The 24,091-nt window shown below is 40.7% G+C and overlaps 1 protein-coding gene across 1 annotated transcript in view; it reads left to right on the top strand.

Moving 5' to 3' along the window:
* Window positions 1-7,155: 7,155 nt before the first annotated feature.
* Window positions 7,156-24,091, top strand: part of LOC105455968 (glutamate receptor 1) — a 208,986-nt gene continuing 192,050 nt past the window's right edge. The window contains exon 1 of the mRNA XM_011699707.1: window positions 7,156-7,433. Coding sequence (XP_011698009.1) covers window positions 7,190-7,433 — 244 coding nt within the window. The 5' untranslated portion in view covers window positions 7,156-7,189. The remainder of the gene's footprint in view (window positions 7,434-24,091) is intronic.

The raw sequence follows: 24,091 nt of genomic DNA, 5'->3' as shown, positions 1-24,091 counted from the left end.
TATACTTTAACTTAATAAAAAAATACTTTAGTCTATATATTTGTACCAGTTTACTTTTATGACTTATTTAAATATAAAAGCACACTAATAAGTTCAGAGCACATTAATAGGGACAGTTACCCTATATTATATTTTTGCAGTTAAAAGATTAATTCTCTTTCATCTTACTATATATGAAACACAAAATTTCCTTATTAATTAATGATTAATGAAAAACTAATGAGCTAGAAATTAATTAAATGAGTATTAATTTTTAATTAGCAATCTTTTTTTAGAAGCACTAAACTATCAACAAGATACTATTAAAAACCGTCAATTTTGAACAAATTTTCGTAATTATATCAATCAAAGCGAGCCTGGAAGAAGAATCGAAGAGTATCGATATTATCAACTATTGACATTTATGATGGCTAACATAAATGTATTTAAATAATACATTATTAAAATAATGATTTTTTTATTATACAAATGTTTCATAAATAAATATGTATACTTATATAATGCTGTGACATCTGCATAAATATATTACCACAAAATTATAATTTTTTCTTCTACTGTTATCATCTTTATGGATAATCAAACATGGATAATAACTATATAAAAATGCAATTTTAAATAGAATTGACTATTAACAAGTTGTAATATATGTGCACGTTTAAAAAACAGTAATCTAATAATATATTATAAAATTAATATTATATTACTGGCTAATAAGTAAAATTTTAACAGCCATGACTCTCATAAAAAGGTACCGATCTTTAATAGTATCTCGTCGGTGACTAAACGAAATATAGTTGCAAGCTCGTGAAGCACACGCGCAAATTTTACGCGACGCATCGACAGCGTTTGCGTAGAGAATTTCAAATCAGTTCTCCTGCAATCATCGGTCAATGATCCAAAGCGATTGTTATTTTACGATCGTTTGTTCGCACGCGGGACACACTTTACGCGTCTAGGGCCCATAGTTCTCGGACGTGTTTTAGCGTCTCCGGTACTACGACGTCGCATTTTGCGAGCAACACAGCACACGCACGCGGTTTGCCCTATTTCGTACTCGAACGACTTTCGCGCGTCGAAGAGCGCGAGAGAAACCTTCGACTTGAACATGAATCCGCGAGATTTACTGCAGACACTTATGCAAGCGGCAAATTATCCCTGCCGCGAGTAAATCAAGTCGCGTTGCAGGAATACCTCTTGTGCCCTTATAAACACACAGCCCGTTCTTCTATTAATTGTCTCGCGTCATAAGTTTGAAGCGTTTACGGCACTATATTTGCGCGATAATATTCGACAATAATTCTTAATATTCAAACAATTATTCTTGCAGTGAAACGAGAGAGAAAGAGATATTACTTTAAAACTTTTTTTTTAATGAAAAGTTAATTTTAAAGTGAGACAATAATTTTGTTGATAATTTTGGAAACGCATCTGATATTCAATAGAAAAATTTAACCGCGATTGGAGTCCCTGAAGTAAATTACTGATTTATGGCTGTTGGCTAGCACACAAGCGGATTATAACTACGTCATTTATATTAAGCACTTTCAGCGCTGATCTTCGCTATTACATCGCAAATATGTAATCGCGTTCTAAAATGATAACGTGATAGCGTCGGGACAAACATTAATGCTATTTGTGAGAACTTTTGACGAACTTTAACAACGACTTGCACCTTTTGACACGTTAGCGTGGTCTCGCCGCACTTTGAACTTTTTCAGGAAGGATTTCCATAATTCGCCGGCGCGGACGTATAAAGTTGACCGTCCGACCGCTTAAAACCTCAACGAAGAAAGTTATCCGAGCAACGAGCGAAGACGCGTCGCGCATATATTAGACGAGACTGTTTGCGACGCTGCGCGCTTTCCGCTAAGTTATACCTTATTCTTATGAATTTCTTGGCAAAGAGAATGTGTGTGTATGTGCGCGTACATGTATGTGTATGTATGTTACACGTGCATGTAATATCGAATACTCTTTCCATCAGGACTAAGGCGACATTGAGCCGTTCTTTTGTTACATTTTACGTACGTACATCATATAAAAGCTGTAAAACTTTTTGAGAGATGCATATGATTTTACGTTTCGTATAATACGCGAGTGAGTATATATGCGCACGTACCAAAACTTAGAATGTATACCCAAAAATTGTTTATTTGGAACACGTATTTGTTAAAGTAAAATTCTCTATGTAATAACTTGGCAAAAATCTATTTCTCTAAAATGAATGAAATAACATCACGTGAATATAAATATAAACACGATTTCGGAGTTGTTTATACAGCAACGTTCACAAGTCAATTTTTTTAAATTCTATATTGTAAAACCAAAAAAATGTATAAAAGTATAAATGTAAAGTATATAAATATTTAAAGTTTTGTTTTGTACGAAATCCGATTTTGTCGAGAAACAATTTCAGATTGAAAGAATTTGTATCATTCGGGAAGTCTAACAAATCCATATCTGAAATACATTTGTTCACATAAATAAAATATACAATATAAATTTGTTTTTTTTTTCTTTGCATCATCGTTTTATATTTAATTTATATACATAATTAAGTATCGCATGCTTTGATAATATCAATTATCGACTTTCCATCTTCTTAAGAACGTCTAGTTGATTTTTATATGTGTATAATTGAGCAAATTTAATTTATTTGAAGTCATTTTAAACGACGCCATTTGCCGCAAAGCAGAAATGATAATAGCACATAATAAATTTAATAAAATTTAATTAAAATATAAAGAAGTAGCAAACGTATGTTCACGTATGTTTCACGCATAATATCATTTGCAATATAATACTTGCAAATAGATAGTGCCGTTCTGTGTGTGTCATCTCGTTACTCCTTCTCGAAATGCGACCGCGATTATATTAGCTATTATTGATTTGCGTAATTAATTTCCACAATTAACGTTTCGTATTGAGACAGTGATTATTTATCGAAACGAGTACTTCATACATGTTTCGTTTCTTTGAAACAGAAATCAAAATTATAGAGAAAAATAAATTGTTCGCAGTTAAAGAAATTGTTCTTTAATTTCATTAAGCCTTGTGTCCACAATACTAGAAATCGGTCCAAGTTTTCGAATCGAGAACTATATATAGCCAATAAAATTGTTGCTTTTCCGTAAAAGTTGTAAGTTGATTGGCTACACAGTTCTTGGTCCGAGAACTTAGACCGATTTCTAATATCATGAATATAAGGCTTTAAAACTTGCGATAATTATTCTTTTAACAACGTTTGTATTCAATTTTTTTTGCATTAAATTTCTTGCCGACTCGGGTACAATTCGAATTAAGAGCGTGAAGTTAATTCGAATAACTCGATATCTGTAGTATATAGGGAAAGCGATACTTTGATTTTTAATACACATTTTTCATATTTACGAATTCAAAGTGTATTACACGCGTGGTAAACGAATTTAAATGAATTATAGACGATTTATTAAGCCTTAATTCATCATTAAATTGACTCGCATAATTTTTCGCGATATTCAAGAGAAATTGTTGATTTCATAGTTTCAAAACGTCACGATAGTGTAAAAACGAACTGAAAAAATTAATGTAAGGATCGAATGACATTTATTTAACATAAATTTATTTTATAATACTTAATTAGCTCGTCGTCGTTAATGCTAAAATATTAATCGACTTACAACTCACCCGGCGCGCGTGCCGTATTTTGCGGCTAATTGTAAGTCCGACGTACCGCTGTGTATGTATACTACATACATACACAATCGAGCGTTGCCACGTGTACAGTCACGGACACATCGGTTGCGACAGTTTCTTTTTTATAGGTTTCAAAACGCACTAATATTTTGCAAGTGCGGACCACGATTGGTGTTATACTGTCTCTAGACTATAAAGATAATACATCGTGGTTCGCATTTGCAAAATATTAGTTATCTATGAAATATATATTAGAAACCTATAAAAAAAAAGTGTCGCAACCGATGTGTCCACGACTGTACGCTCTGAGTCGTTATATTATCATTCGCACGGTAGCGCTCGAGTGAACAGGTAGTGCCGCTCGTCGCTTGTGTTTGTGTCACGTCTTGCTATTACTTTTCGAAACGCGATCGCGACGGGCGATTAAGAACGAATGCGATCACTCTCCGTAAATGATTAGAGATCGGATAACGCGCGCGGACATAAAACACGATTCGCTGCACGGAGTAATTACGTAATCGAACGCTGTGATATACATATCGATTGATTATTAATGTTACGTGTATTTCGCGTTCATTTTTGCGATGTACCACCGCGCGCGTGCATTATTGAATTCTGATTGTATATTTATAAACTATTCGATGGATCTTAATTGAATTGACTCGCGTGACACTTCGCGGGTATCAGAATGGAATTATCGAACGCAATCATTATATATATAGGTATATTAAGGTTTTTAGGTTATTAACGAAATCGCGACAACGGAACGGATTGACTTCAAATCGAGCGTCGTGATGCGTTTAATCGGTAAATACAAACATAATTAATGCCGTATTTCAATATTTATCAACCGCTTAACAGAAATTCGGCATTCGCATGTCAGAGTTTCATTAAATTGCATATATATATATATATATATATATATATATATATATATATATATTTCGAGACACATGTTTCGAAATACGCTATAAGTCGGTATTAAAGTAACCGTTTCTTCGATATTTGAATATTGTATTTTGCAGGCATCTGTTTTCCATTTTAACTCGTATGTTCATTTACTTATTTACGTTGTACATAACATGAAACAGTAATCGCCGCAAAATATGCGCGTTATCATTGAAAGTGCAGGAGGTGCACAAAGGTGTAACAAGGAGCACTAGCGCAGCGAGTACCGCCTGAAGTTGACCGCGCGTTTTATGAATTCCACTATGTTCAGCACGTTCACCGCTTCGCTTTGCGCGACGTCGCGAATGGTCGCGAATATCAAACGTCGCGTCTGCTCGTATTTTTTCCGCGTCCTTCCTCTATCGAAATGTAATGTACGTAGCATGCGTAGCATACGTAATACGTGCGATTAACGTCGGGTGCCGTGCAAAGTTTCGTGCGAGTCGTATGTTGTATACTTTTGATCGCACGAGCGATCAACATAACCATGATGTTTTCGCGAGCGGGCTCAGTTAATTTCGGAGGTGCCGTGTAAAGCGTCGCGCGATCGTACTTTAATACAATCAGTGCGCGCGTGATCCGTAATTCGCGATCGAGGTCTCGTGAGTGAGTGACATTAAGAAACAACCGGAGGACACGAGGAGAAGGAGGAGGCGGGTGGACTGGGGCGGCATCGGGCATCGGCGGAGCAACTGTGGGTGAGCAACTTTATAATTCATTATCCTTGTTACTTGCGTAATTAATTAACCAGTTCCCGCGATAGTCGCATTACGTATTCCGAGCGCCAATACATATACGTATAATATTATTCATTGTGTTATAGAAATTTGTACGTGTGCGTGTGTCTTAAACCAGTTCCGGATTAAGCGAGCAAGCGCGAACAAACACGAATAAACAACTCGCTTCAATTAATTCGAATAGCAGTGCTAGTGCGGTGATACCGTTCGCATTCATTCAAGCGAATTGTTCATTCGTGTTTGTTGCGTCCGGTTACTTGTTCTAAATCGACTTTAAGTTATGTTAGTGTGTGTATATGTATATACATACATTTAATATACAACTTACATTTATTAATACTATATTCGACATGATTAAGATTTTTTTTATAACAATTTACATTTTTTATGTAATAATCAGACTATATTATTTATGCAATTTTAAAAAGAGTTTTACAGAAATAATCTTTTTTAATCGGTATAATTATTTTTTATTAAATATTAAATATTCTATTTAAAAAATGGATAAAATATTTAATTTACATAAAAATTAATTTTTGAAATATTAATTATTTGGGCGCTGGTGTAATTTAAATATATATTTGTATTTTTTCAGGTTGGTGTTCGTTTTATAACTCCGTTGCTGCGTATCATACCCGTAAGTCGAATCATCATTTGTTTTAACTTATAAGATAATGGATTTATAAAAATTATATTAAATGAATAAATGGAAAATGTCAGAACGAAAGTGAAAAATTTTTTTTCTCTTATTTCTGGTTTTATGGATTCATTATTTTATTATGAATGGATTGGGACACATTAGTAAAAATTATAAGAGATATTTTAAATATAAAGTAAGTTTGATAAAAAAATAATAGTTAATTGTGGTTTGTACAAGAAAAATATTTCATTACAATTTGACAAAGATATTATCATTTTTTACTTTTTTTTGTCAAGAACTCTACATATAAATAAGATTCCGAGGAAATGCATTACATTCTAAAAGAATTAAATTAAGTTTGCGAATTAAGTCTTGCGTTTTAATACATTTGCATTTAATAATTTGATTTTACTTCTTTCATTTCTGCTAAACTTTTTCAATTGGGAAGGATTATATAATAGACATTATATATTATATATACATATATAAACTTATTTCATCTACATGATTGTATACATATAATATGACTTTTATATATGCGGATTGTTGTGATGCTGCGCTAGCCAACTTAACCAGTCGAATCGAGTCGAATAGGTCGCTAATGAGTTTGTAAAAATTTACTTGAGCTTTAATATCGGCCTACAAACAGTTATCCCGTGCGTATTGGTATCAGTGGCGATATCGGTAGCGGCGGCGTGGCGCCAGTCAGCAGGTGCGTGGAATATTTCCGAGACGAACACGCGCGCCGCGACTATCGTAACATGCGCGTTAAACGTACGCTTCCACCCCGAACTACCGTGGTGAAGCACGAGGGCGCGACAGAGGGAGAGAGGATAGGGCATAGAACGGTAGGTGGGAGGGAGACGGGGGATGCCCTGTAGAGAGAGGATGGAGGATGCTTGCGTTGGTGGTGGCGGAAGTCGCGACGAAGGGTACGGGACCGGGGATGGATCGAGAGCGAGAGCGCTGCAACGCGTCGGAGGAGGGCGAGAAACACGGCTGGCGGGAGGGTGGCTGCTGGTTAAGGGGTCCACGAACCAGAGAGCGAGAGAGACGAGCGAGAGCACAGGAGTGGGAGTGGAGTAGTTAGGGGGTGAGAGAACGAGAGGGATGCTGGGGCGGTTCAGGAGAGACCGAGTTCACGCCGAGTGGTGTACGGTAGTTTGTGTCAGACCACGGAGCTCGGAAGATGCTCCCGGTTGTTCACGAAACGGGTGGACCACCCTCGTCGCGACGGCGGCGTCGCGCCACCGCGGTTCCTCTCGTTGCCGCCGCCGGGTTGACCGTTTCCGGGAAAGCCGAGATAATAAACGCGAAAAACACTGGTGCCGGTAGAACCAGCAGACTAACATCTACTGCCACGATGATGACCATGGCCTTAACCGTCCTCTTGGTCCTGGTGCCCGCGGCGTCCCCCGAGAAGATTCCGATTGGTGAGCGTTTGTTTGTGTGTTGTACATCGTTATCGTTGTATACACGGCGGTGGTCTGGGAGTCCCAAGTGGATGTACCGAACTTACAGCTATAGACATTTCGCGAGAGACGCGCCGGAGTCGAGAGCTCGCCGGGCTCAACCTCGTCGAGCACGTCTGCCGTCGGCAGAAGGGTTACTGAACTCGGGATATACATAGCCACCGTGTGCAAACATACCGTTCGCTTATGTATTCTAAATACTCGCGCAGCATGCTCCAGTAATAATATCGGCTCCTCCTCCGGGGCACCATCACGTCGATTGCATCCAATAAAAAAATGCGGCAAAATAAATAGCTTCGTAATGCATGACATCGCGATTGCTAGCCTCGCAGCGCCATTATTTCGATCGTAACGCACTTAATTACGGCGCTCGAATTCGCGCTCCATTGTGCGATATTTTAATGTTTGAGATAATATTTTTCTACGCGCGATGGCTGATGCCAGGTACATGCGGTACATTAGTAAAACCTGAAAAATAATAAAACTGGGAGCAAAATTCTATCGATATTGTATGATGTAGTAGTCAAAAGAACGTTTCCTATTTCACATGTTGTTTACGTTGTTTCCGTAACAATATCGTTATGGCATAAAAGCGCGTTCTGTAAAACAAAATATAACTCAACTTTTTTTAAATATTTCAAACTTTATTATTGTTGTTGCTTCTTCATAAAGGTAGAAACAAATAACATTTTTTTAAAGCTAATTATTATACAAAGAAAATAATTAAATTTTATATTTTTTCCCATTTAAAAATTTTGTTGTATATGTATTATGCTTGTGATATAAAATAGGAAAATATATTGAAAATGTGGCTTTAAAATTTTTTATTTCGTTCTTAAACAAAACTGAATTATAATAAGTTTATTATACATCAACGTTTTTTATAATATATCCTTTCGGCATAAAAGTGAATAAATTATTAATTTCAACTACAATATTTTTAAAATTTTGTTTGTTATTCTTTACTTCTGTCTTTTCAAAATGATTTTATAAATTAAATTATTTTTTCTCTCTTTCTCTGGATATTCCGATTTACAAATAGAAAATTGTACTTTATACATACACATACATGTGTGTGTATTATTGATATATCAGTGTAGTGTTATCAAAAAAATTACTAACGTAAAAATATGTATCAAGTCAGGCGATATAAATTCTTTCTCATTTTAAAAAAGGAACTAAAAGAAAATTCCTCTCTGTTGATGTTGTTTTTAAAAATCTCGTGTTTTTGTAAAACGAGTTTCTTGTATGTGAATAATTTAGTTTCAACTAGTATAGCTTCTATCAATCTCGTTTTATGATTTGAAAATATAACGAGATACTCATAAGAAGCATCAAAAAGCAAAGATAAGGCAGAGCGAACGACCTCGTGAAAGTTTCTCATTCGGAGAATCGAACTTTGACGTACCGTAACGATCTCGAATTCGCGCACGAACATTTTTTCCTCGGGCCGCGATCGAGTTTTATGGAAAAAAACGTAAAGCGTTTTTGCAAGCGGCCAAAACGATACTCGAAAAATATACAGACGGCATAAATATACTACTGGACACAGTTTCAGCCTGATAAATATTGGAAGCTTACAAAATATTTTTTTAATCGTTAGTAACATCGTTGAATGTTTAACTTTTTACGTACTTTTGCGATACGTTTATTTATATTTCAGCGCACGACCCGTGTAAATATTGTCGAGGTTCGCATCATTACCAATATTACAGGTACAAACAGTATTTTTCGCGACCATCTGTTTTCGACGGATATGATATTACGATATTTGATGTGTACTCAACGTGGCCGCTACGTTACAGCGGAATATATCGACACGTCGAGATTGCAGTACACGTATGTATAATATAGTAATAGCGGTTAATCAATTGATTGTACCAGAGCGCGCCTGTATTTGAAGCGCTTCAGCGTTACGTATAAATACTCGATATTTTTAATTCGATACATCGCTCTAGATTTCTGTAACAGAGCTTACATTCCATAACCGTATATTATCTTCAATAGTCGAAAATTAATTCCGTCGATGTTTACCGATCAGTTTGGATTGCGAAGCCGTCATGTGTTATTCAGCACTGCAATCGCAACTGAACGAGAATTTACACGACTTATCTATAAGCTTCTCCTATATCATAATGCCAAAGCAATTAACCGCGATACCGTAAACTGCTTATCACCAAATCGCGAAAAACAAAAGGTATATGAAAGCCACGATATATGAAAGCCACAATGAATGTAGATGCCATTAAATATTAGTCAAGTATATCTCATAACATTATATCTCATACATTTTTAAACAAGGCAGCTGCACGGAAATAACGCTGTATGGAAATAATACCGTAACGAATGGAACGGTGCAATTTAATCGATTCTACGAATGTGCACCTGCTCGCACATGCCCGAAAATCGAAGCGTATTGTAATTAAATCGAGTCATCAAAAAGCGTTTAGCGTGGTCCGTATGAATTGTGCAAAACATTACTGCCCCGATGGATTACCGCGCGCGAACGTTTACCGTCGTTCTTCCGTTCTCATGAAATATTCCGCCTCTCACCAGGCTCGCCGACGCTCTTGTTCTCTTCCCTTCTTCCCCGTTGGCTCTTTCGTCGATCAGAAATCCTTCGACAAAGTCCATCGCTTGTAGAACGGTGAACGATGCTCGTTTAAAAGCTCGGCGGATTATCGCCGTTGCCGATTTTAACGGATGCGGCAGCCTCGACGGTGGGAAATAGAGAGAAACTAGTGGAACTGAAAGAGAAATAGGTATACATATCGGGTCCCGGTATTGGAGAAGGGAAGAAAGAGAGGGAAAGAAAGATGATGAGGAAAGAGAAAGGGTATACGAGAGAAGCACGTTGAGCGAGTAGTGAATAATGAATGTCTATAGAAATGACGGCGTCTCTCTTCCGCAGTTATGCGAACGAGGAGAACCCGGTACGGCGGGGTAAGTCGACGAAAAGACGAGGAAGGTTGTGGCACGAGAGACGTCGACACAACGGGGTGGATGTGGGTGTTGCGGAGAGGGTTCGTTGCCTCGCTCAAATTATGCCGCACGCGCGGGTCGCGCTTCTCCTCATCGTGCTCCGTCGTACTTCAAAGACACTGCGCAGCGTATACTTTTGGTGGAATTATGCGAAAGGGATAGTGAAAACAACGGAGGGAGATAGACGGTTGACCCCGATTTACGACGCATCGGATATCAACGCTCCAGTTAATATTAACACGATGTACACGCGCCGCGCGCTCACGTTTTTTCATTAAAGCTATAAAATTAATGCGCACGCGAGCGTACATTCGTAAAAGCAAGTTTTTAGATTTTGTTTTTCGCTTCTAGTTGCGCCATAAAGTAATACTAAAATAGTATCACGCAATTGTGCTTCCACAAACGGTATTTTTTGCTCTTTAAATGAGTAAAAGTGAAAACGTGATTTTCATAATTTTTACATAAATACGACGTGATAAAAAAAGATTATAAAATAATTATAAAAACTTCTAAAGATATATACGTAATATTACAACATTACGTATTAGATCAATTAGAGTTTTAAAGAAACATATTTGCGAAATTTAAAATGTGTTTTTTAAGCGTGAAAAGAAAAATTCTCGTATTCGTATATACATTCGTATATACATTTACACATAAATTGACGCCTTCATTTAGTTGAATATTTTGAAAGCACATTTCTCTTAGATAAGTATACTTCAGAATTTTCAAAGAAGACATGTTCTACATTAGAGGCAAGCGTTGCGATAGCACGTTAAGTTACTTAAGTTATTAATTAAAAAAATTAATTAGAGACTTTTTTCATCACAGTCGACAATATTTTTTTCTGTCAATTATGAGCATTAATGTTTTTTTCCTGTTAAAAATCTTCAAAAGATTTAAAGAATTGATCTCATTTTTTTCATTTGTCTTCAAGTCTTTGAAGATAATCTTTGAAGACAAGAAAGCGATAAAAGTCTCTGTTCGAAAGAAGTTGACTAACTTGTGCACAATTCTCAAAATCTTTTTCTCCGTATTTCACTTTGCTTGACGCGTTTCACAATCAATAATTTTGAAACGCAACCTGCAGAAAATACATGATTTACATACATTTCTTTGATTGAAAACACTAAATTATCATTATTGATATTTAAAATTGATATTAGTGAGACTAGATTATTAAACAAATATTTTCCTGATGAACTTTCATAGATTTTGTGAATAAGATGAGAGGGAAAAATATTTTTCTAACGAGCGACTAACACACTTCTCTTTTTCTCTCCTTCGCTCTTTTTGATGCGCTGAAGATTATTAAAAGATTTAATCGAGTGACAGCGAGGGAACTCTAAACGTTCTTGGTATGTGATTGATATATACCCAGAATGCGCATCCACTGGCCGTATCGTGGTACACGGTTCAAGATACCGGCGTGCGATGCCTTTGTGAAGGAAGGCAAGGGCATCTACCACTCAAGCAGACCCGTCGGTCGCCTAATGCGATTAATAGGAGCACGGCGCTCGCAGACAAGGGAGACAGGACCGTGTGCCCGTAGCCTTTCCATCGTGCCTTACCTTGCACACTGTCGAAGAATTTGCCTCCCGTTGCCAGAGGCCGGCAGATAGGAAGGCGAAATCGAATTTTCGTGCGTCCGAGGTATTGCGCGGAGTTAAAACGAGAGTCGGAGAGAGAGGAAATTCTTGCCGCTGCACCGTCGAAGTATCCGCTACCGCCGTTTGAGAACGGCGAGAGCGATTTAATGGTCAAACGGCCGAAATGAGTTCTCAAAACTATGCAGCTAATTTTCTTACATCTCGATACACGTCAGGAAAAAAAAAGTTATTTAATTACGTAAATCACGATACCTATTACGTATATTTCGCTGCGATAAGAACTAACACAACATAAAGGTCTGCTTAAGGCCGTAATGGACTTTTGAACTTTGTTAATAATCAAGATATTAAAATTGCAAATGTCTTGAGACGTGAAAATGATTCAGTTGCACATTGATATTCTTACTGTGGAGGTATGAAAATTAAACAGAATTACGAAGAATGAATTAAGCGTCGACGCTAGCTCGATGCAAGAATTTTCCCTATTACCCTTATTGCGATCAGTACAAAGGAAAGGCGTTCGACGCGGGCACGTTGAAACGTCGGAATGTCTCGTGCGTGGTGCATCCGACTGCCAATTTATTGTTCGCATAATCGCGCGCAATCGGGCCGGCCGTTATTCGGGCGGCCGTGTAATGCCAAGCCGAGCTGCGCTGTGTTTCTATAATTGATGCATTGCCCTCCCTATTAGAATGACAAAACCGCTGGCTCTCTCGTATACGGTCATCGATGCGTATTCCGCCGAGGTCGAACACGACGCGCCGCTTGCGCGGTATGCCCGACTCTGTGAATCGTGCCCTCCAGCACACCATCGGCATTCGCGCTTGGTGCACAGGCCGTCCGCGTTTCTGTGTGCTAAAGCTATTAATATAGAAATTCGAGCCCGCGAATTTCCGAAATTCGCCGCGGCCGAAGATTCCGCGGTTTCATTTCCACGGCGCAATTGTATTTCAGTTGATTTGCTTTAGCGGCGTATATTATTTCGAGGCGCCGCCACGCGCCGCCGCTATCGACGATCAGTCGAGAGCGGTCGCTCTTATACGGTCAATTTGCAGCACTTTCAGATCGTTTCAGAGATTAGCCAATAAGAGTGAAAGTTGTAGATATACATAGAAAAAAATGTACGTGTGTATATGCATATTTATTACCACGCGTCCCGTGGAAACTTGAAAAAAGCGAATTACGTGGCTTTGTTGCGGAATGAAAATATAAGTCACCCCCAGGATAATCTGTGTGTACGTAACTCGGTGAGTGGGTACTTTCGCGACGTCTCTATTAATTCCGGCTATTTCTTCGGACACAATACAGGCGTTATGCGCCTTTATTAGGACCTTATAAATCGTATTGAAATGGCGAGTAAATAGGATTTTAAGTGAAGAACACTGATTTACTTCCGCTCACTTCGATTTGGTCTACTAATTCTCTTGGACGCCACGAAACAATTACTCTTGCGCCCCATGGCTATAATTTACTTGGATCGCGAGTTTTTAACTTCAATCCAATTTACTCTGCAATCCTCTTTGCCTGACTATAACATCTACTATTAGGGGAGACGTTGTAAAACTTCATTCTTTGCAAAACTTTGTTACAAACGTTGAAAATTGTAACAATACGTACAACAATCGCGAAGCTTTGCAAAATCCCGTTTAATAAACAATTTAGCATGTTACCCGCACGTCGGCGGTGCATTCGATGTTCACCTTAATAGGATGTTTATAACAATACTTCGAACCCCATATGATGCATTTGGATGCCTTGTGCGCTTGTCGTACAATATATAGCGGTCTGGTTGTTGAGCATCAGTGTCGATGGAATGCATATCTATTCGTGTCGGGGAATAACGTTACCCTGCTGCCACGTACGCGCCCTACGGTGTCACGCTATAGACTGCACCCGCCATTACTATCGTTGCGGCAATAGCAGAAGCGTGGAAGCATCAGAGACGACCGCGAGTAATCCGATATTACCGAGCCGCTTTCCCTCGTGGAGCTGATATGTCTTCATAGGAGACGTCGTAAGGGTTTTCAGCCAATAGGGGCTTATTGTTACGAAAAGCGTACTTACCATTGTATCCATACAACGCGCTCACGGTATTACGTGTACTTTGCGTGTACATTTACGCTCTGAAGGTATAAAGTTACTCCCTACGTGCCCCGCGTATTACATTAAAATAATTACTTCTATTAGGTATATGATTTTTCTTTTATTTCTCGAAAAATTTACATTTTTTCCTTGAACTCTTGAATGATTTTTACTGTAGTTATATTAAAAGATATTTTTCAGAGATGTTATTTGTCTTTATAAATAGAGAGAGAGAGAGAGAGAGAGAGAGAGAGAGAGAGAGAGAGAGAGAGAGAAGATGAATATCGAAGTACACGGTTAGAAGATGAAAGCATATTAATTTTAATAGCTAGCTATATCCTATCGATTTCAGACTTTTCATCCAATTGATTGCGTTTCGAAACTCCTGCACGTAGTTATTTTCTACAGGACTCGCGCACGCATTTCGCTCGTGTATTTTTCGACTGTGTATGCACGCGCATGTTTGCTTGCGATGTGGCATGTATCTTCCGTAGCATATAGGAATAACGTTACCGTTAGGTACAAGTCTGCATACGTGTCTTCTCTTCTGGTATACGGATACCGCATATACGTTATCTATGATAGTTCGCAGTGGAAAATGTCAGTGGCTCGCCGAATGTAACCGAACAGCTCTTCCACGATACTAAAATATATATATATATATATATATATATATATGTATATATATATGTATATATATATACAGGTTTCGGAGATGTCTGACCAATCGTCCGTAGCAAACGCGTAAAATGCTGCCGCATCTGCGACGCATCTAATTTTACATAGTAGCATGATCGTAAAACGGAATAGTGTATATGCTCGTTATTTTTAAACAAGTAAATAAAATTACTTATAAATAATCTAAAATTATGTATTATGTTAGTTTTGTTTATAAACATCAAACTCTGTGGTCTTATATCATTCCAAAATAATTATCATTCCACAAAACTGTTATCTGTCATTTTGTATCCGTAATTGTATTATAATACGTAATTATATTACGATAAATCTATATTTACGATAAATTCGTTCATACCTTGCAATTGTTATTCATTATTCTGTATTTCTTGAATCCATTTGAAGCAAAAAATTTCAATTCTTGTCAAGAAACATTCTTGCTATTCTGTCTATAATCGGGATAGAGTGATTAAAAAGTTTTCGAGATCCAAGGTCGACGGGAAAAAATTCTCCCTTAGCGATAAGCCGCCGTGGTTACGCAAGATATCGTACCGTCTGCCGTGAAGATTGCAGAGGGGTTAGCGGTGTCGGTGTGGGACTGGCGGGGATATCGCGCGGTAAAGGTAGTGGGAAATAAAAGACGAGGTAGAAGGCGCCGGCTTTGGTGGAATCAGTCGGAGAGGAAGTAGCGCGAGAGCAAGCAGTAATGTCATAGATCGACTTGGGGACGTTTGCACAGGAAGTCAGAGGACGATGGGAGGGAGAAGATGAAGGGGGAAGGGAAGGGGGGGGAGAGACGAAAAAAGGCGAAAGTGAACCACGAGAGAAAAATCAGGGATAGATCGGTAGACGAATAGGTAGGATGGAAAAGAACGAAGAGGGAGAGATAGATAGATAGGCGGGCAGAAAGAGGGAAAAAGAATTACCGTGAGAGCCGACAGAGGCGAAAAGCACGCGGAAAGAAGCTCCGCGAGGGTAAGGGAGACATAAGGCACGTGTGAGCTTTTCGAGAGAAACGTCGAAACGCGGTGGCATACGAGTAAAAGCGGAAAGGACGGAAAAACGGGCAGACGAAGAGGTGGCGAGACGGGGATACGTCGGTGGTTGCGTGAGGAAATGGTGGGAGGAGAGAGCACGAATGGGACAGGAATAGGGGGATCGATGCTTGACTCCGGTCGGGTTGGTACCTATACCCTTCTCCTCTGCTCTCTGGTTCCGGCCGCTTCCAGAGCCGCCGCGAAACGCCGTACGGCCATTTGCCAGCTTCTTCTTGCTCGGATCCGGGACGGTTATTAAAACCCGTGTGGCCCAAGTCGTGCCCCGTCACCGGGGAGGAAGGCCGAACTTTTCCCTACTTTCGATTCTTTACTGGAATTTAATTAAGGCCGCGACAAGAGGAGCGCAACGTCGTCGTTTCGAAGATCGGCCGACCCGCCGCCTTTATAATATCGTGCTTATATTACCGACACTGCCGCGCTATCACGAACCGATTAATACTCGAGGAGGTAATACGTCGTCCGTGCAAGAACACCGCATTGTCGCGCCGGTACCATCTTCTTCTGTTTGCACTCGAGTCACGTACCTTGAGAATTCTCGTAGCTGCTGATAGTCGTTTGTTCAAGAAATAGGCGTATGCTAGTATAATGCGTTATTTCCTCGCAAGATAACTCGCATTTTTGAAAATTTATATCCGTTCGCACGTTTTTCATTATTCCATTAATAATAAACTGAAATAAATTAAGATCAGTCGAATCGTTTAACTGATTGTTTACAAACGTCTCGTGTACAAGTACGTTTGACTAAAATTAAAAATTCTGTAGCAAAAGAGCAAAAAAAATTTAAAATAAATAATTAAAATTCTTCGCGTAAATTTAGAAAATTTTATTTTATTTCGTAATATTAAACACGAATTTTGAAAACCGCTTTATACAACCAAAGTGTTAATAAACTCATGATCGCGGTCACTTTCCGAGAAATGGCTATTACATATAGCCGACGACAGGAATCATTTCCCGACCCTCGACGTGAACCTCCATTCAAGTTTAGACGGGAATGTATGAAAGCAGAAATAAACGGAAACGGGAAGTGCGGTGCGGAAAGAGATCGCGGGCGCCTCTTTTGAGAGGCGGCGTGCTTCATGTTGAAGAAGACCATCCCAAAAGCTGGCGTTTCACTCGTAATTTTCCCGCTTTGGTGACTCTGTTACGAGTTACCCGGCTGGTGGGCAGAACGACCAAAATCCCACTTGGCAGACCACTGCGGCTTGGGAACATGATAGGGGTGCGCGCTACCCTCCCTAGTGCCGGGGCCCTTGCGGACCACATTACTGTTCCGCGCGCGATATTCGTATTTACACGCCATACGTCAGGCCGGCCAAAGTGGCTCGCGATACATGCTCCCGTGGAAGGCTTCGAAACACGAGATCGAGCCGTCACGCAGGCTTAACGTCCACACGCGTACGCCGTTTCCCAAGGATCCGCAAATATTTATCAAGTACACACGATTTCGGTTTTCCGATCTCGAACGTTGCGGGATATTCGACGTCTGATGGATAAAGCCGGAGAGAAATGCGACGTCTAAAGGATAACTTCCAGAGGTATTGGCGCGATGACGTTTGTAGCAGCGGCTAATAACAGCGATGATAGAACGCTTTTTGTAATATCGTAGTTTGAATAAATTCTAACGTTATATCACGTTGTATCACGATTGTAAAACATGTCGTAAATGCAAAGTAAAAACTGATGCGATAACTTACATATATGATAAATGTTTATCAGATTTAGGAAGAGTATAATATTAAAAAAAATATATATTAAGAATTAATAACACAACACGAAAGAGCAATAGAATATATCGAGAGATTTGATGTACAATTTTACAACGAAACGACAATGAGCATATGACGATATTAATACCGTAACATGTATCGCCACATTGTTTCTACTGAGCAAACGATATTTACTGTAAGTGCCTCTCTCGCGGGCAGAATGAGCATTCTTGTAATAACAGCGGAATTTGGCGTGGCGCATAAGCTTTTATCGTAAAGCTGCGAACGAGATAGAGAGTGAGCAGTATCCGGCTGGTGGCCTTTAATGGCGGAGATTATCTAAGATAGTAGATATCGCGCGGGGAGTAAATTCCACGGATGGCCAAGACTCTCTACACGGCCAGAGGATATTTCCTACGATATTTTATCGCCCACCGTGCGTGATACGACGGCCCATTAATCCTGTTCTTGTTCCTGGACTCCATCTCTCCTTCTATCCCGTGCCATCTTTCCTTCCTCATCGCGTTTCGGATCTTCTCCTCCTCTCTCGCGTTCTCTCCGTGACTGTCCTCAACCGGAAAGATGATAACGGGGCTGTAGAAACAGTTTGTTACGTGGCACCAAAAAGGCGCGATGTGAGAGAAAGAGAGAGAGAGAGACCGAGAGAGAAAGAGAATGAAAGCGGAGGGGGGTGGACCTCGCGCTTTTCGGAGCGGTTAATATTTTTAAGAACCTCTTCTCTCCTTCGGAGTAGTAAACCCGAGACTGAGACGCTCTCTGAATCATCCGAGACAGCTTTATTTGCGACCGTCACACCGGCTTCGGCTATATACCTTGCCCTCTCTCGTATCGCTTGCGATATATAATAACGTGTCGTAAATGTCATTCGCAACTTTTCGATCGAGCGCCCTGAAAAATATATCGAGTACAACTATGTATATTCCCCGTTCGGAAATTGACATTACACTTTTACGCGACGCCGCCGTTTCGGAAAGTCGCACACAGGCATCTTGAAGCTGTGCACTGTGGGACCGCCGGGGCTTTGCATACTGTTACCACAAATTCAGTCGCGGCGTGCAGGTTTTACATATTGTTTCCACAAATTCCGGCGCGCGGGACCCCGGGATCCCAGATGTGCTATATTTCTGGCCCGGAAAGAGTACCCAAAAGTACGTTAAACAAGAGCGATACCTGGGCATTTCAAGATCAAGCGGTCGGAATAGAGAAAATTAGATAGCGTTATAGCGGCGTGTATGGAGACGGATGAGAAAGGACCATTCCGCATACTCGTCCATTGCCGGCTGATGCGTGCGGGCTGTTTCACGTCTCGCATTTTGCGTTTTCCCCGTATGTAATGGGAGGTTAACTCGCGAGTTACAGCACCAAAGTTGACTCCGGTTTTGCCTTTAGCGGCGGATTAGTGCGGCTTCGCTAGGATTCACGGCGGCGCTTAATCATTTTCATTGCCCTCGGTATGCTGCCATCTCGAGAACGCGGAGGATGAGGCGTTGGGCGGTGGGGTTGGGGTTAGGGGGTTGGGGTTGAAGAGGGAAGCCGAAACTCTCAACGGCCGTCTGTCGCTGCTGCGTCGTCTACAGACGACATAGGGAGTGCTTCTGCAATCGAATTATCACATAGACGCTAGAAAAACGATATAAACTTTTAACCGCTATGACGGTCTTTCAGATAATGTTCTCCAGCTTCTCTCTTCGCCCCTCATCGACTATTTTTCTCATGGAACACACAGCAAAATTCTAATACTTCATAAAATATCTCTCGTAACCTTTATTGGATATCACATTATCGATAAAATAAAAAATTATAATAATAGAAATGTGTGAGGCTCTGAAAAATTTAATATTTTAAGGAAGAAAATTATAATACGTTAATTAATATTTAACTTGAGTTATTATTGCACATGTATAACATCGATTGATCATCATAGTTATTCAGAGTTTTATCATTGCAGCTGAGTGACATACGTGACGCATGTGGTAGAACATACTACTCCTTTTAAGTTTACATGTCTATTTATATATAAAAGTTTTCATCTCTCAAGAGATTTGTTATAAAAAGATGTTAATCGTTTCTGAGAGACGTCGGTAATAAGCGGGCGCGTTTCATGCAGCCGCTTTCGCAATGTTTCGTGCATACGGTGGCGAGTTAACTCGCGAGTTACAGCACCACCGGTGTCTCTGATTTTGCCTTTGGTGCCGGATTAGAGAGGCTTTGCCCGGATTGAGGGTGGCGCTTAATCATTTTCATTGCTCTCGGTACATTGCCGTTTCCGAGAGGTGGGTGAGCGAGATGGTGGCGAGGTAGAGGGAGCGACGATGGGTGGGGGGGAGAATAAAATTTATCCTTAGTTCTGGATTCTTGTAGGAGAGAGCGATAGGTAGCGCGCGAAATGAACACGAATGTGTCCCGGGAAATATTGTCCACATGTTCCATCGTGATAGGGCTGGCGCGGATTGAAAAAAAAATCTCCGGAGAGTCCGGTAAGCGTCGATTCTTGGGTCGGTGCGCTTTTGCATGAGAATTTCTACGGCGTTTCGAGTTGGAAGCGCGTGCATTGAAGCGTAACTGGGCATCGTTAGGACGCTTGTCGGGCATAAAATTGTACCGTGATATTTAAAGAGCGGTAATGCACGTCGCGGAATAAAATACGAGTGCCGCAGGAAATATGTATCCGGCGCGCTCTTTATGGCGATATATGACGCGTGCTTCGCCTGGGGGTCGCATACGCGGTAAAGGACAACTTTACTGCAGTTTGAAATTGTATTCGGAAAATAACTTGCGGACAACAAACTGAGCTTTGAGCACCGAGCATCCGAATCAGAGAGTAGATTTGGCAGATATTAACAAATATTTTAAGAAGCAGAATAAAAACAAGAGCATATTTTTTAGAGCATATTTTTAGAGCATTATTTTTAGAGCATATTTTAATAAATGAAATATTATTTTGCTCGTTAAATATTGTAATAACAATATAGGTTATTAATTTCAATTTATATGGCACAGCGTAAAGAACGGTGAACAAACATTGTAAAGTAACAAAAATGTTTTATTTAAAAGGATGTAATATTAAAATGTTTTTTGCATTATTATGTATTTGCACAAATGTGTTATGTTCATAACAACGTTGTATTGGACACACTGATTTCTACGCAAAGGTAATCGTATTAATATTATGTTCCTATTATTCATGCGACAGTTTTTTTATCTTTATTTATTTTTCGAGAACTGTATGCTTATGAACACGTGAGACTTCCCAGTTCGTATAATCATTGGCATCGTAACAATTCCAAGCAGCCGTTAAGAAATTTTCGCGAAAGACGGCAACCCAAAACTTCATCTAATACGAATTCATACGCATAGTTTCTTCGTATGAATTCCCAAGTAGGCCATGCTGTACGCCTGGCGTAGCTGACTATTGCGCGGCTGTATAGATACCGAGGGCTGTTTTGGATTCGCGGCGAAGCCGCGCAGGAAATCGAGATGAGGTCGGAGGAATGAGGGGACGACAGAAGTAGGTCCGGATGATAAAAAGGTGGCGATGCGGGCAGAGTAAGACGCCGAGGGGATGAGGTCGCGTATGAGGGAAGAGGTGCTTGGGATCGCGTTTTGTATCGCCAGCAAGATAGCAAAGTTTTCCACCGACGTACATATACTTACCGCGCGCTGGAAAAGGTGAAAGAGGAACGATGAGAAAAGAAAGCTCGGCACGCCGAAGTAAGGTCGGAAGAAAGGGGAATAAGGGGAAAGAAAGGAGGAGAGAAGGAAAGCGAGACGGAATTTAAAGAATCGCAGAACGGTTGTATTTTGCAGGGACTTTAAGATTTAAGAAACGCACGTGCAGGCATGACAAAAGCGAGACGACGAGAAATGTTGCTGTATTGTTACACGATTGTCGTTTTTACCCAATCACATTGCGTTACCGTCGTAATATTATGAAAATATCGGGGAGAATGCTGCTGCTGCCGCTGCGTCGCGTCGTTGCAGCTTTTGCTATTTCTCGTTTGAGCAAGTAACAAAGCGTGAAATTACGAGAAGTATTATCTTGCAGTGCGATTGGCAGTGTTCGCCGGCGGCGCGGCAAGCTCTAGCCCGCGGTCGCGAGCCGCGGAAGTCGGCGAGATAAAATAATAAATCTGTGTGTTTATTTGGTCCAGAAATTTTCAGGCAAACGCGACAATGAAAATTTTAATGACTTCCTGCGGATGCTCGCGTCTCCAAGCGCTTGCCTCGAGTCTGCGCTCCTGGTATGGGTGGGGGTGGCAGGTTGGAAGGATCCCAGAGGAATCCAGAGAGGAGCAGACTGCTCGCGAAGGGACGTCTTCACCCTTTCCTCCTCCTTTCTTGGAAATTATAATCGCGCCACTTACCGTGGCACGGTTCGCTCGTTTCTACGTTTCTCTTACACCCCTTCTCTTTTTCTCCTTCGCTGTCTCGCTCTTCCTCTCTCTTTCTCTCTTTTTCTCTCTCTTCCTCTCCTCCCCCTCCCTCTCTCTCTCTCTTTCTCTCTCACGCTCACAGACCGTTGATTTCGTTCCGCGGTAATTGTGTTTACGAAACGACACGCGAGTTACAGGGCTTTGTAATTCCATGGAATTGTGGACCTTTCGTCGAGACACCGGGGGAGATCGGTGTACGTTCTCTCTCGCGGAATAGCCGAGTGCTCGTGTGTTTTTCGGTTCGCCAGATGGATTTTGTAATGAAATGTACGTTTTAGCAGAAACGTAAAGTCTGCCGTTTTGGGGTCTTCGGGAGTTGTTGCTGGAAACTGCGCTAAAGTGAAGACTCCCGCGGGAAAGATACAAACTTCGAGTCGCTTAACGTCGTGGAATTAGCTTAGATTCCAGTGAGATACGTAAAACGAGAAGCGGAGAAACAAGAAAAAAGGGACGATCAGCTCTCACGAACAAGAATGTATTTTGCACAATCTCGTAAGCGAAATATTTTCTTGCGCATAAGAGATACGTTCACTTAATACGCGAAGCAAAATTTAGTTTCGCGAAAAGGAGCAACATCCTCTTTTTTTAAAGACCTCCTGCACGGTATATTAAAAATGCTTTTAAAGCGAAAGGCGCGGTATGCGCGCTGCAAATTACTTTTTGGCCCTGAGAGTTTTTTGCGAGAAACATCGCGTATATACCCAAACTCGCATCGTTCCGCGTGCGCGCTGCCGGTTTTCTCCGAGGCACCGTAAATAAATTCAAGTCGTCCTTTTCGTGATCGATAAGTCGAAAAACTACACGATACTTCACGATCGTGCGGGTCTAAAGGCACGGTATAAGTCCCAGCGTTTGCGGCGTGTGAGTGCGCGCCCGGGAGCTTTTACAAATTTTATACGAAATAAAGAATGACGATACACGTGCACGAATGGACGCCGGGCGTTTCGAAGTCTGCTCGGTCGCGTAATGGTTGCCTTAATGGCACCGGGATTGAAATAAATATCCTAAAATCGTTAAAGCCTATGGCAAACGACTCTATTTTACGTCTTCCAGCACCATTCGCGTCCGCCATATCATTCGGCTTGAAATACGCAAAGATGTTACTCCGTTCCGATGCTTTATCAATAGCTCGTAACATACGCTCGTATTTACGATCAATCGTTAGTATAGCGTATATCGCGGGCAATCGTAAATTTACATATCTACGAAACTTATCGCTGCGTTACACATTTATTCGGCTTCGCGAAAATCGCAACGGTATACGTGTCTGCGGCCGTTTAAAATTAGCCCCGAGTGTTAGGTAATTCCGCGAAATATATGAATGTAATTGAAATCCTGGTTTTTTGCGTGCCGCGATTCGGCCAACGTTATATTTCTACTGTATAAACCATAGTTTTTCCACGGGTCGGCGGTTATCCGGGCGGAAACCCGTCGCCCGATCCCCCGACGACGTCACGGCGAAATAGGTTCAACGAGGTTCCGCCTCTCTCGGTGAAAACGTCCTATGTCGGAGCAAAGTAAATCTAATCTTGATTCAGGCGCCATAAAAGCCAGCGCGACATCTCATTTTACGATACGCCGGGTACATATGGTACGTATTCTACATACGAGCCGGGCTCGGTGCGCGCGTCACTCGGAGCCAGCCCCGGCAGTAAGATGTATTAAGCGCGGCGGCTTACAGCACCGGTAATATCTGGGCCGTGCGAGCTATATCCTTCTCTATACGAGCAAATCCTTAATCGAGTGCTTCGATGACGCGTCCGTCGACACTACGTTAAAAGCTCTGTCTGGAGAATCCTGCTCTCTGGTCTCTCCCGGCTGCCACTCGCAAAAGCTGCCACTCGTCCCATATAAGCTACCACTAAGCCGTCGTCGCATACGAGTAAAATACATGGAAACCAACCAGTCACTTTAGCGCACATAAGCAAAACGGGGGGGTGGAGAGGGAGGGGGAGCGTTGTACATCCAGAGCTATTATCGTATCCTTAAGAGATATCGTCCGTAATCGGATACCGCGTGTCATTTTAGAGACTCGAGATTTTACAG

The sequence above is a fragment of the Wasmannia auropunctata genome, unplaced genomic scaffold (genome assembly GCF_000956235.1).
Source record: "Wasmannia auropunctata unplaced genomic scaffold, wasmannia.A_1.0 LD335828.1, whole genome shotgun sequence".
NCBI classification, from domain to species: domain Eukaryota; kingdom Metazoa; phylum Arthropoda; class Insecta; order Hymenoptera; family Formicidae; genus Wasmannia; species Wasmannia auropunctata.
This window is presented reverse-complemented; position numbering and strand designations above follow the sequence as displayed.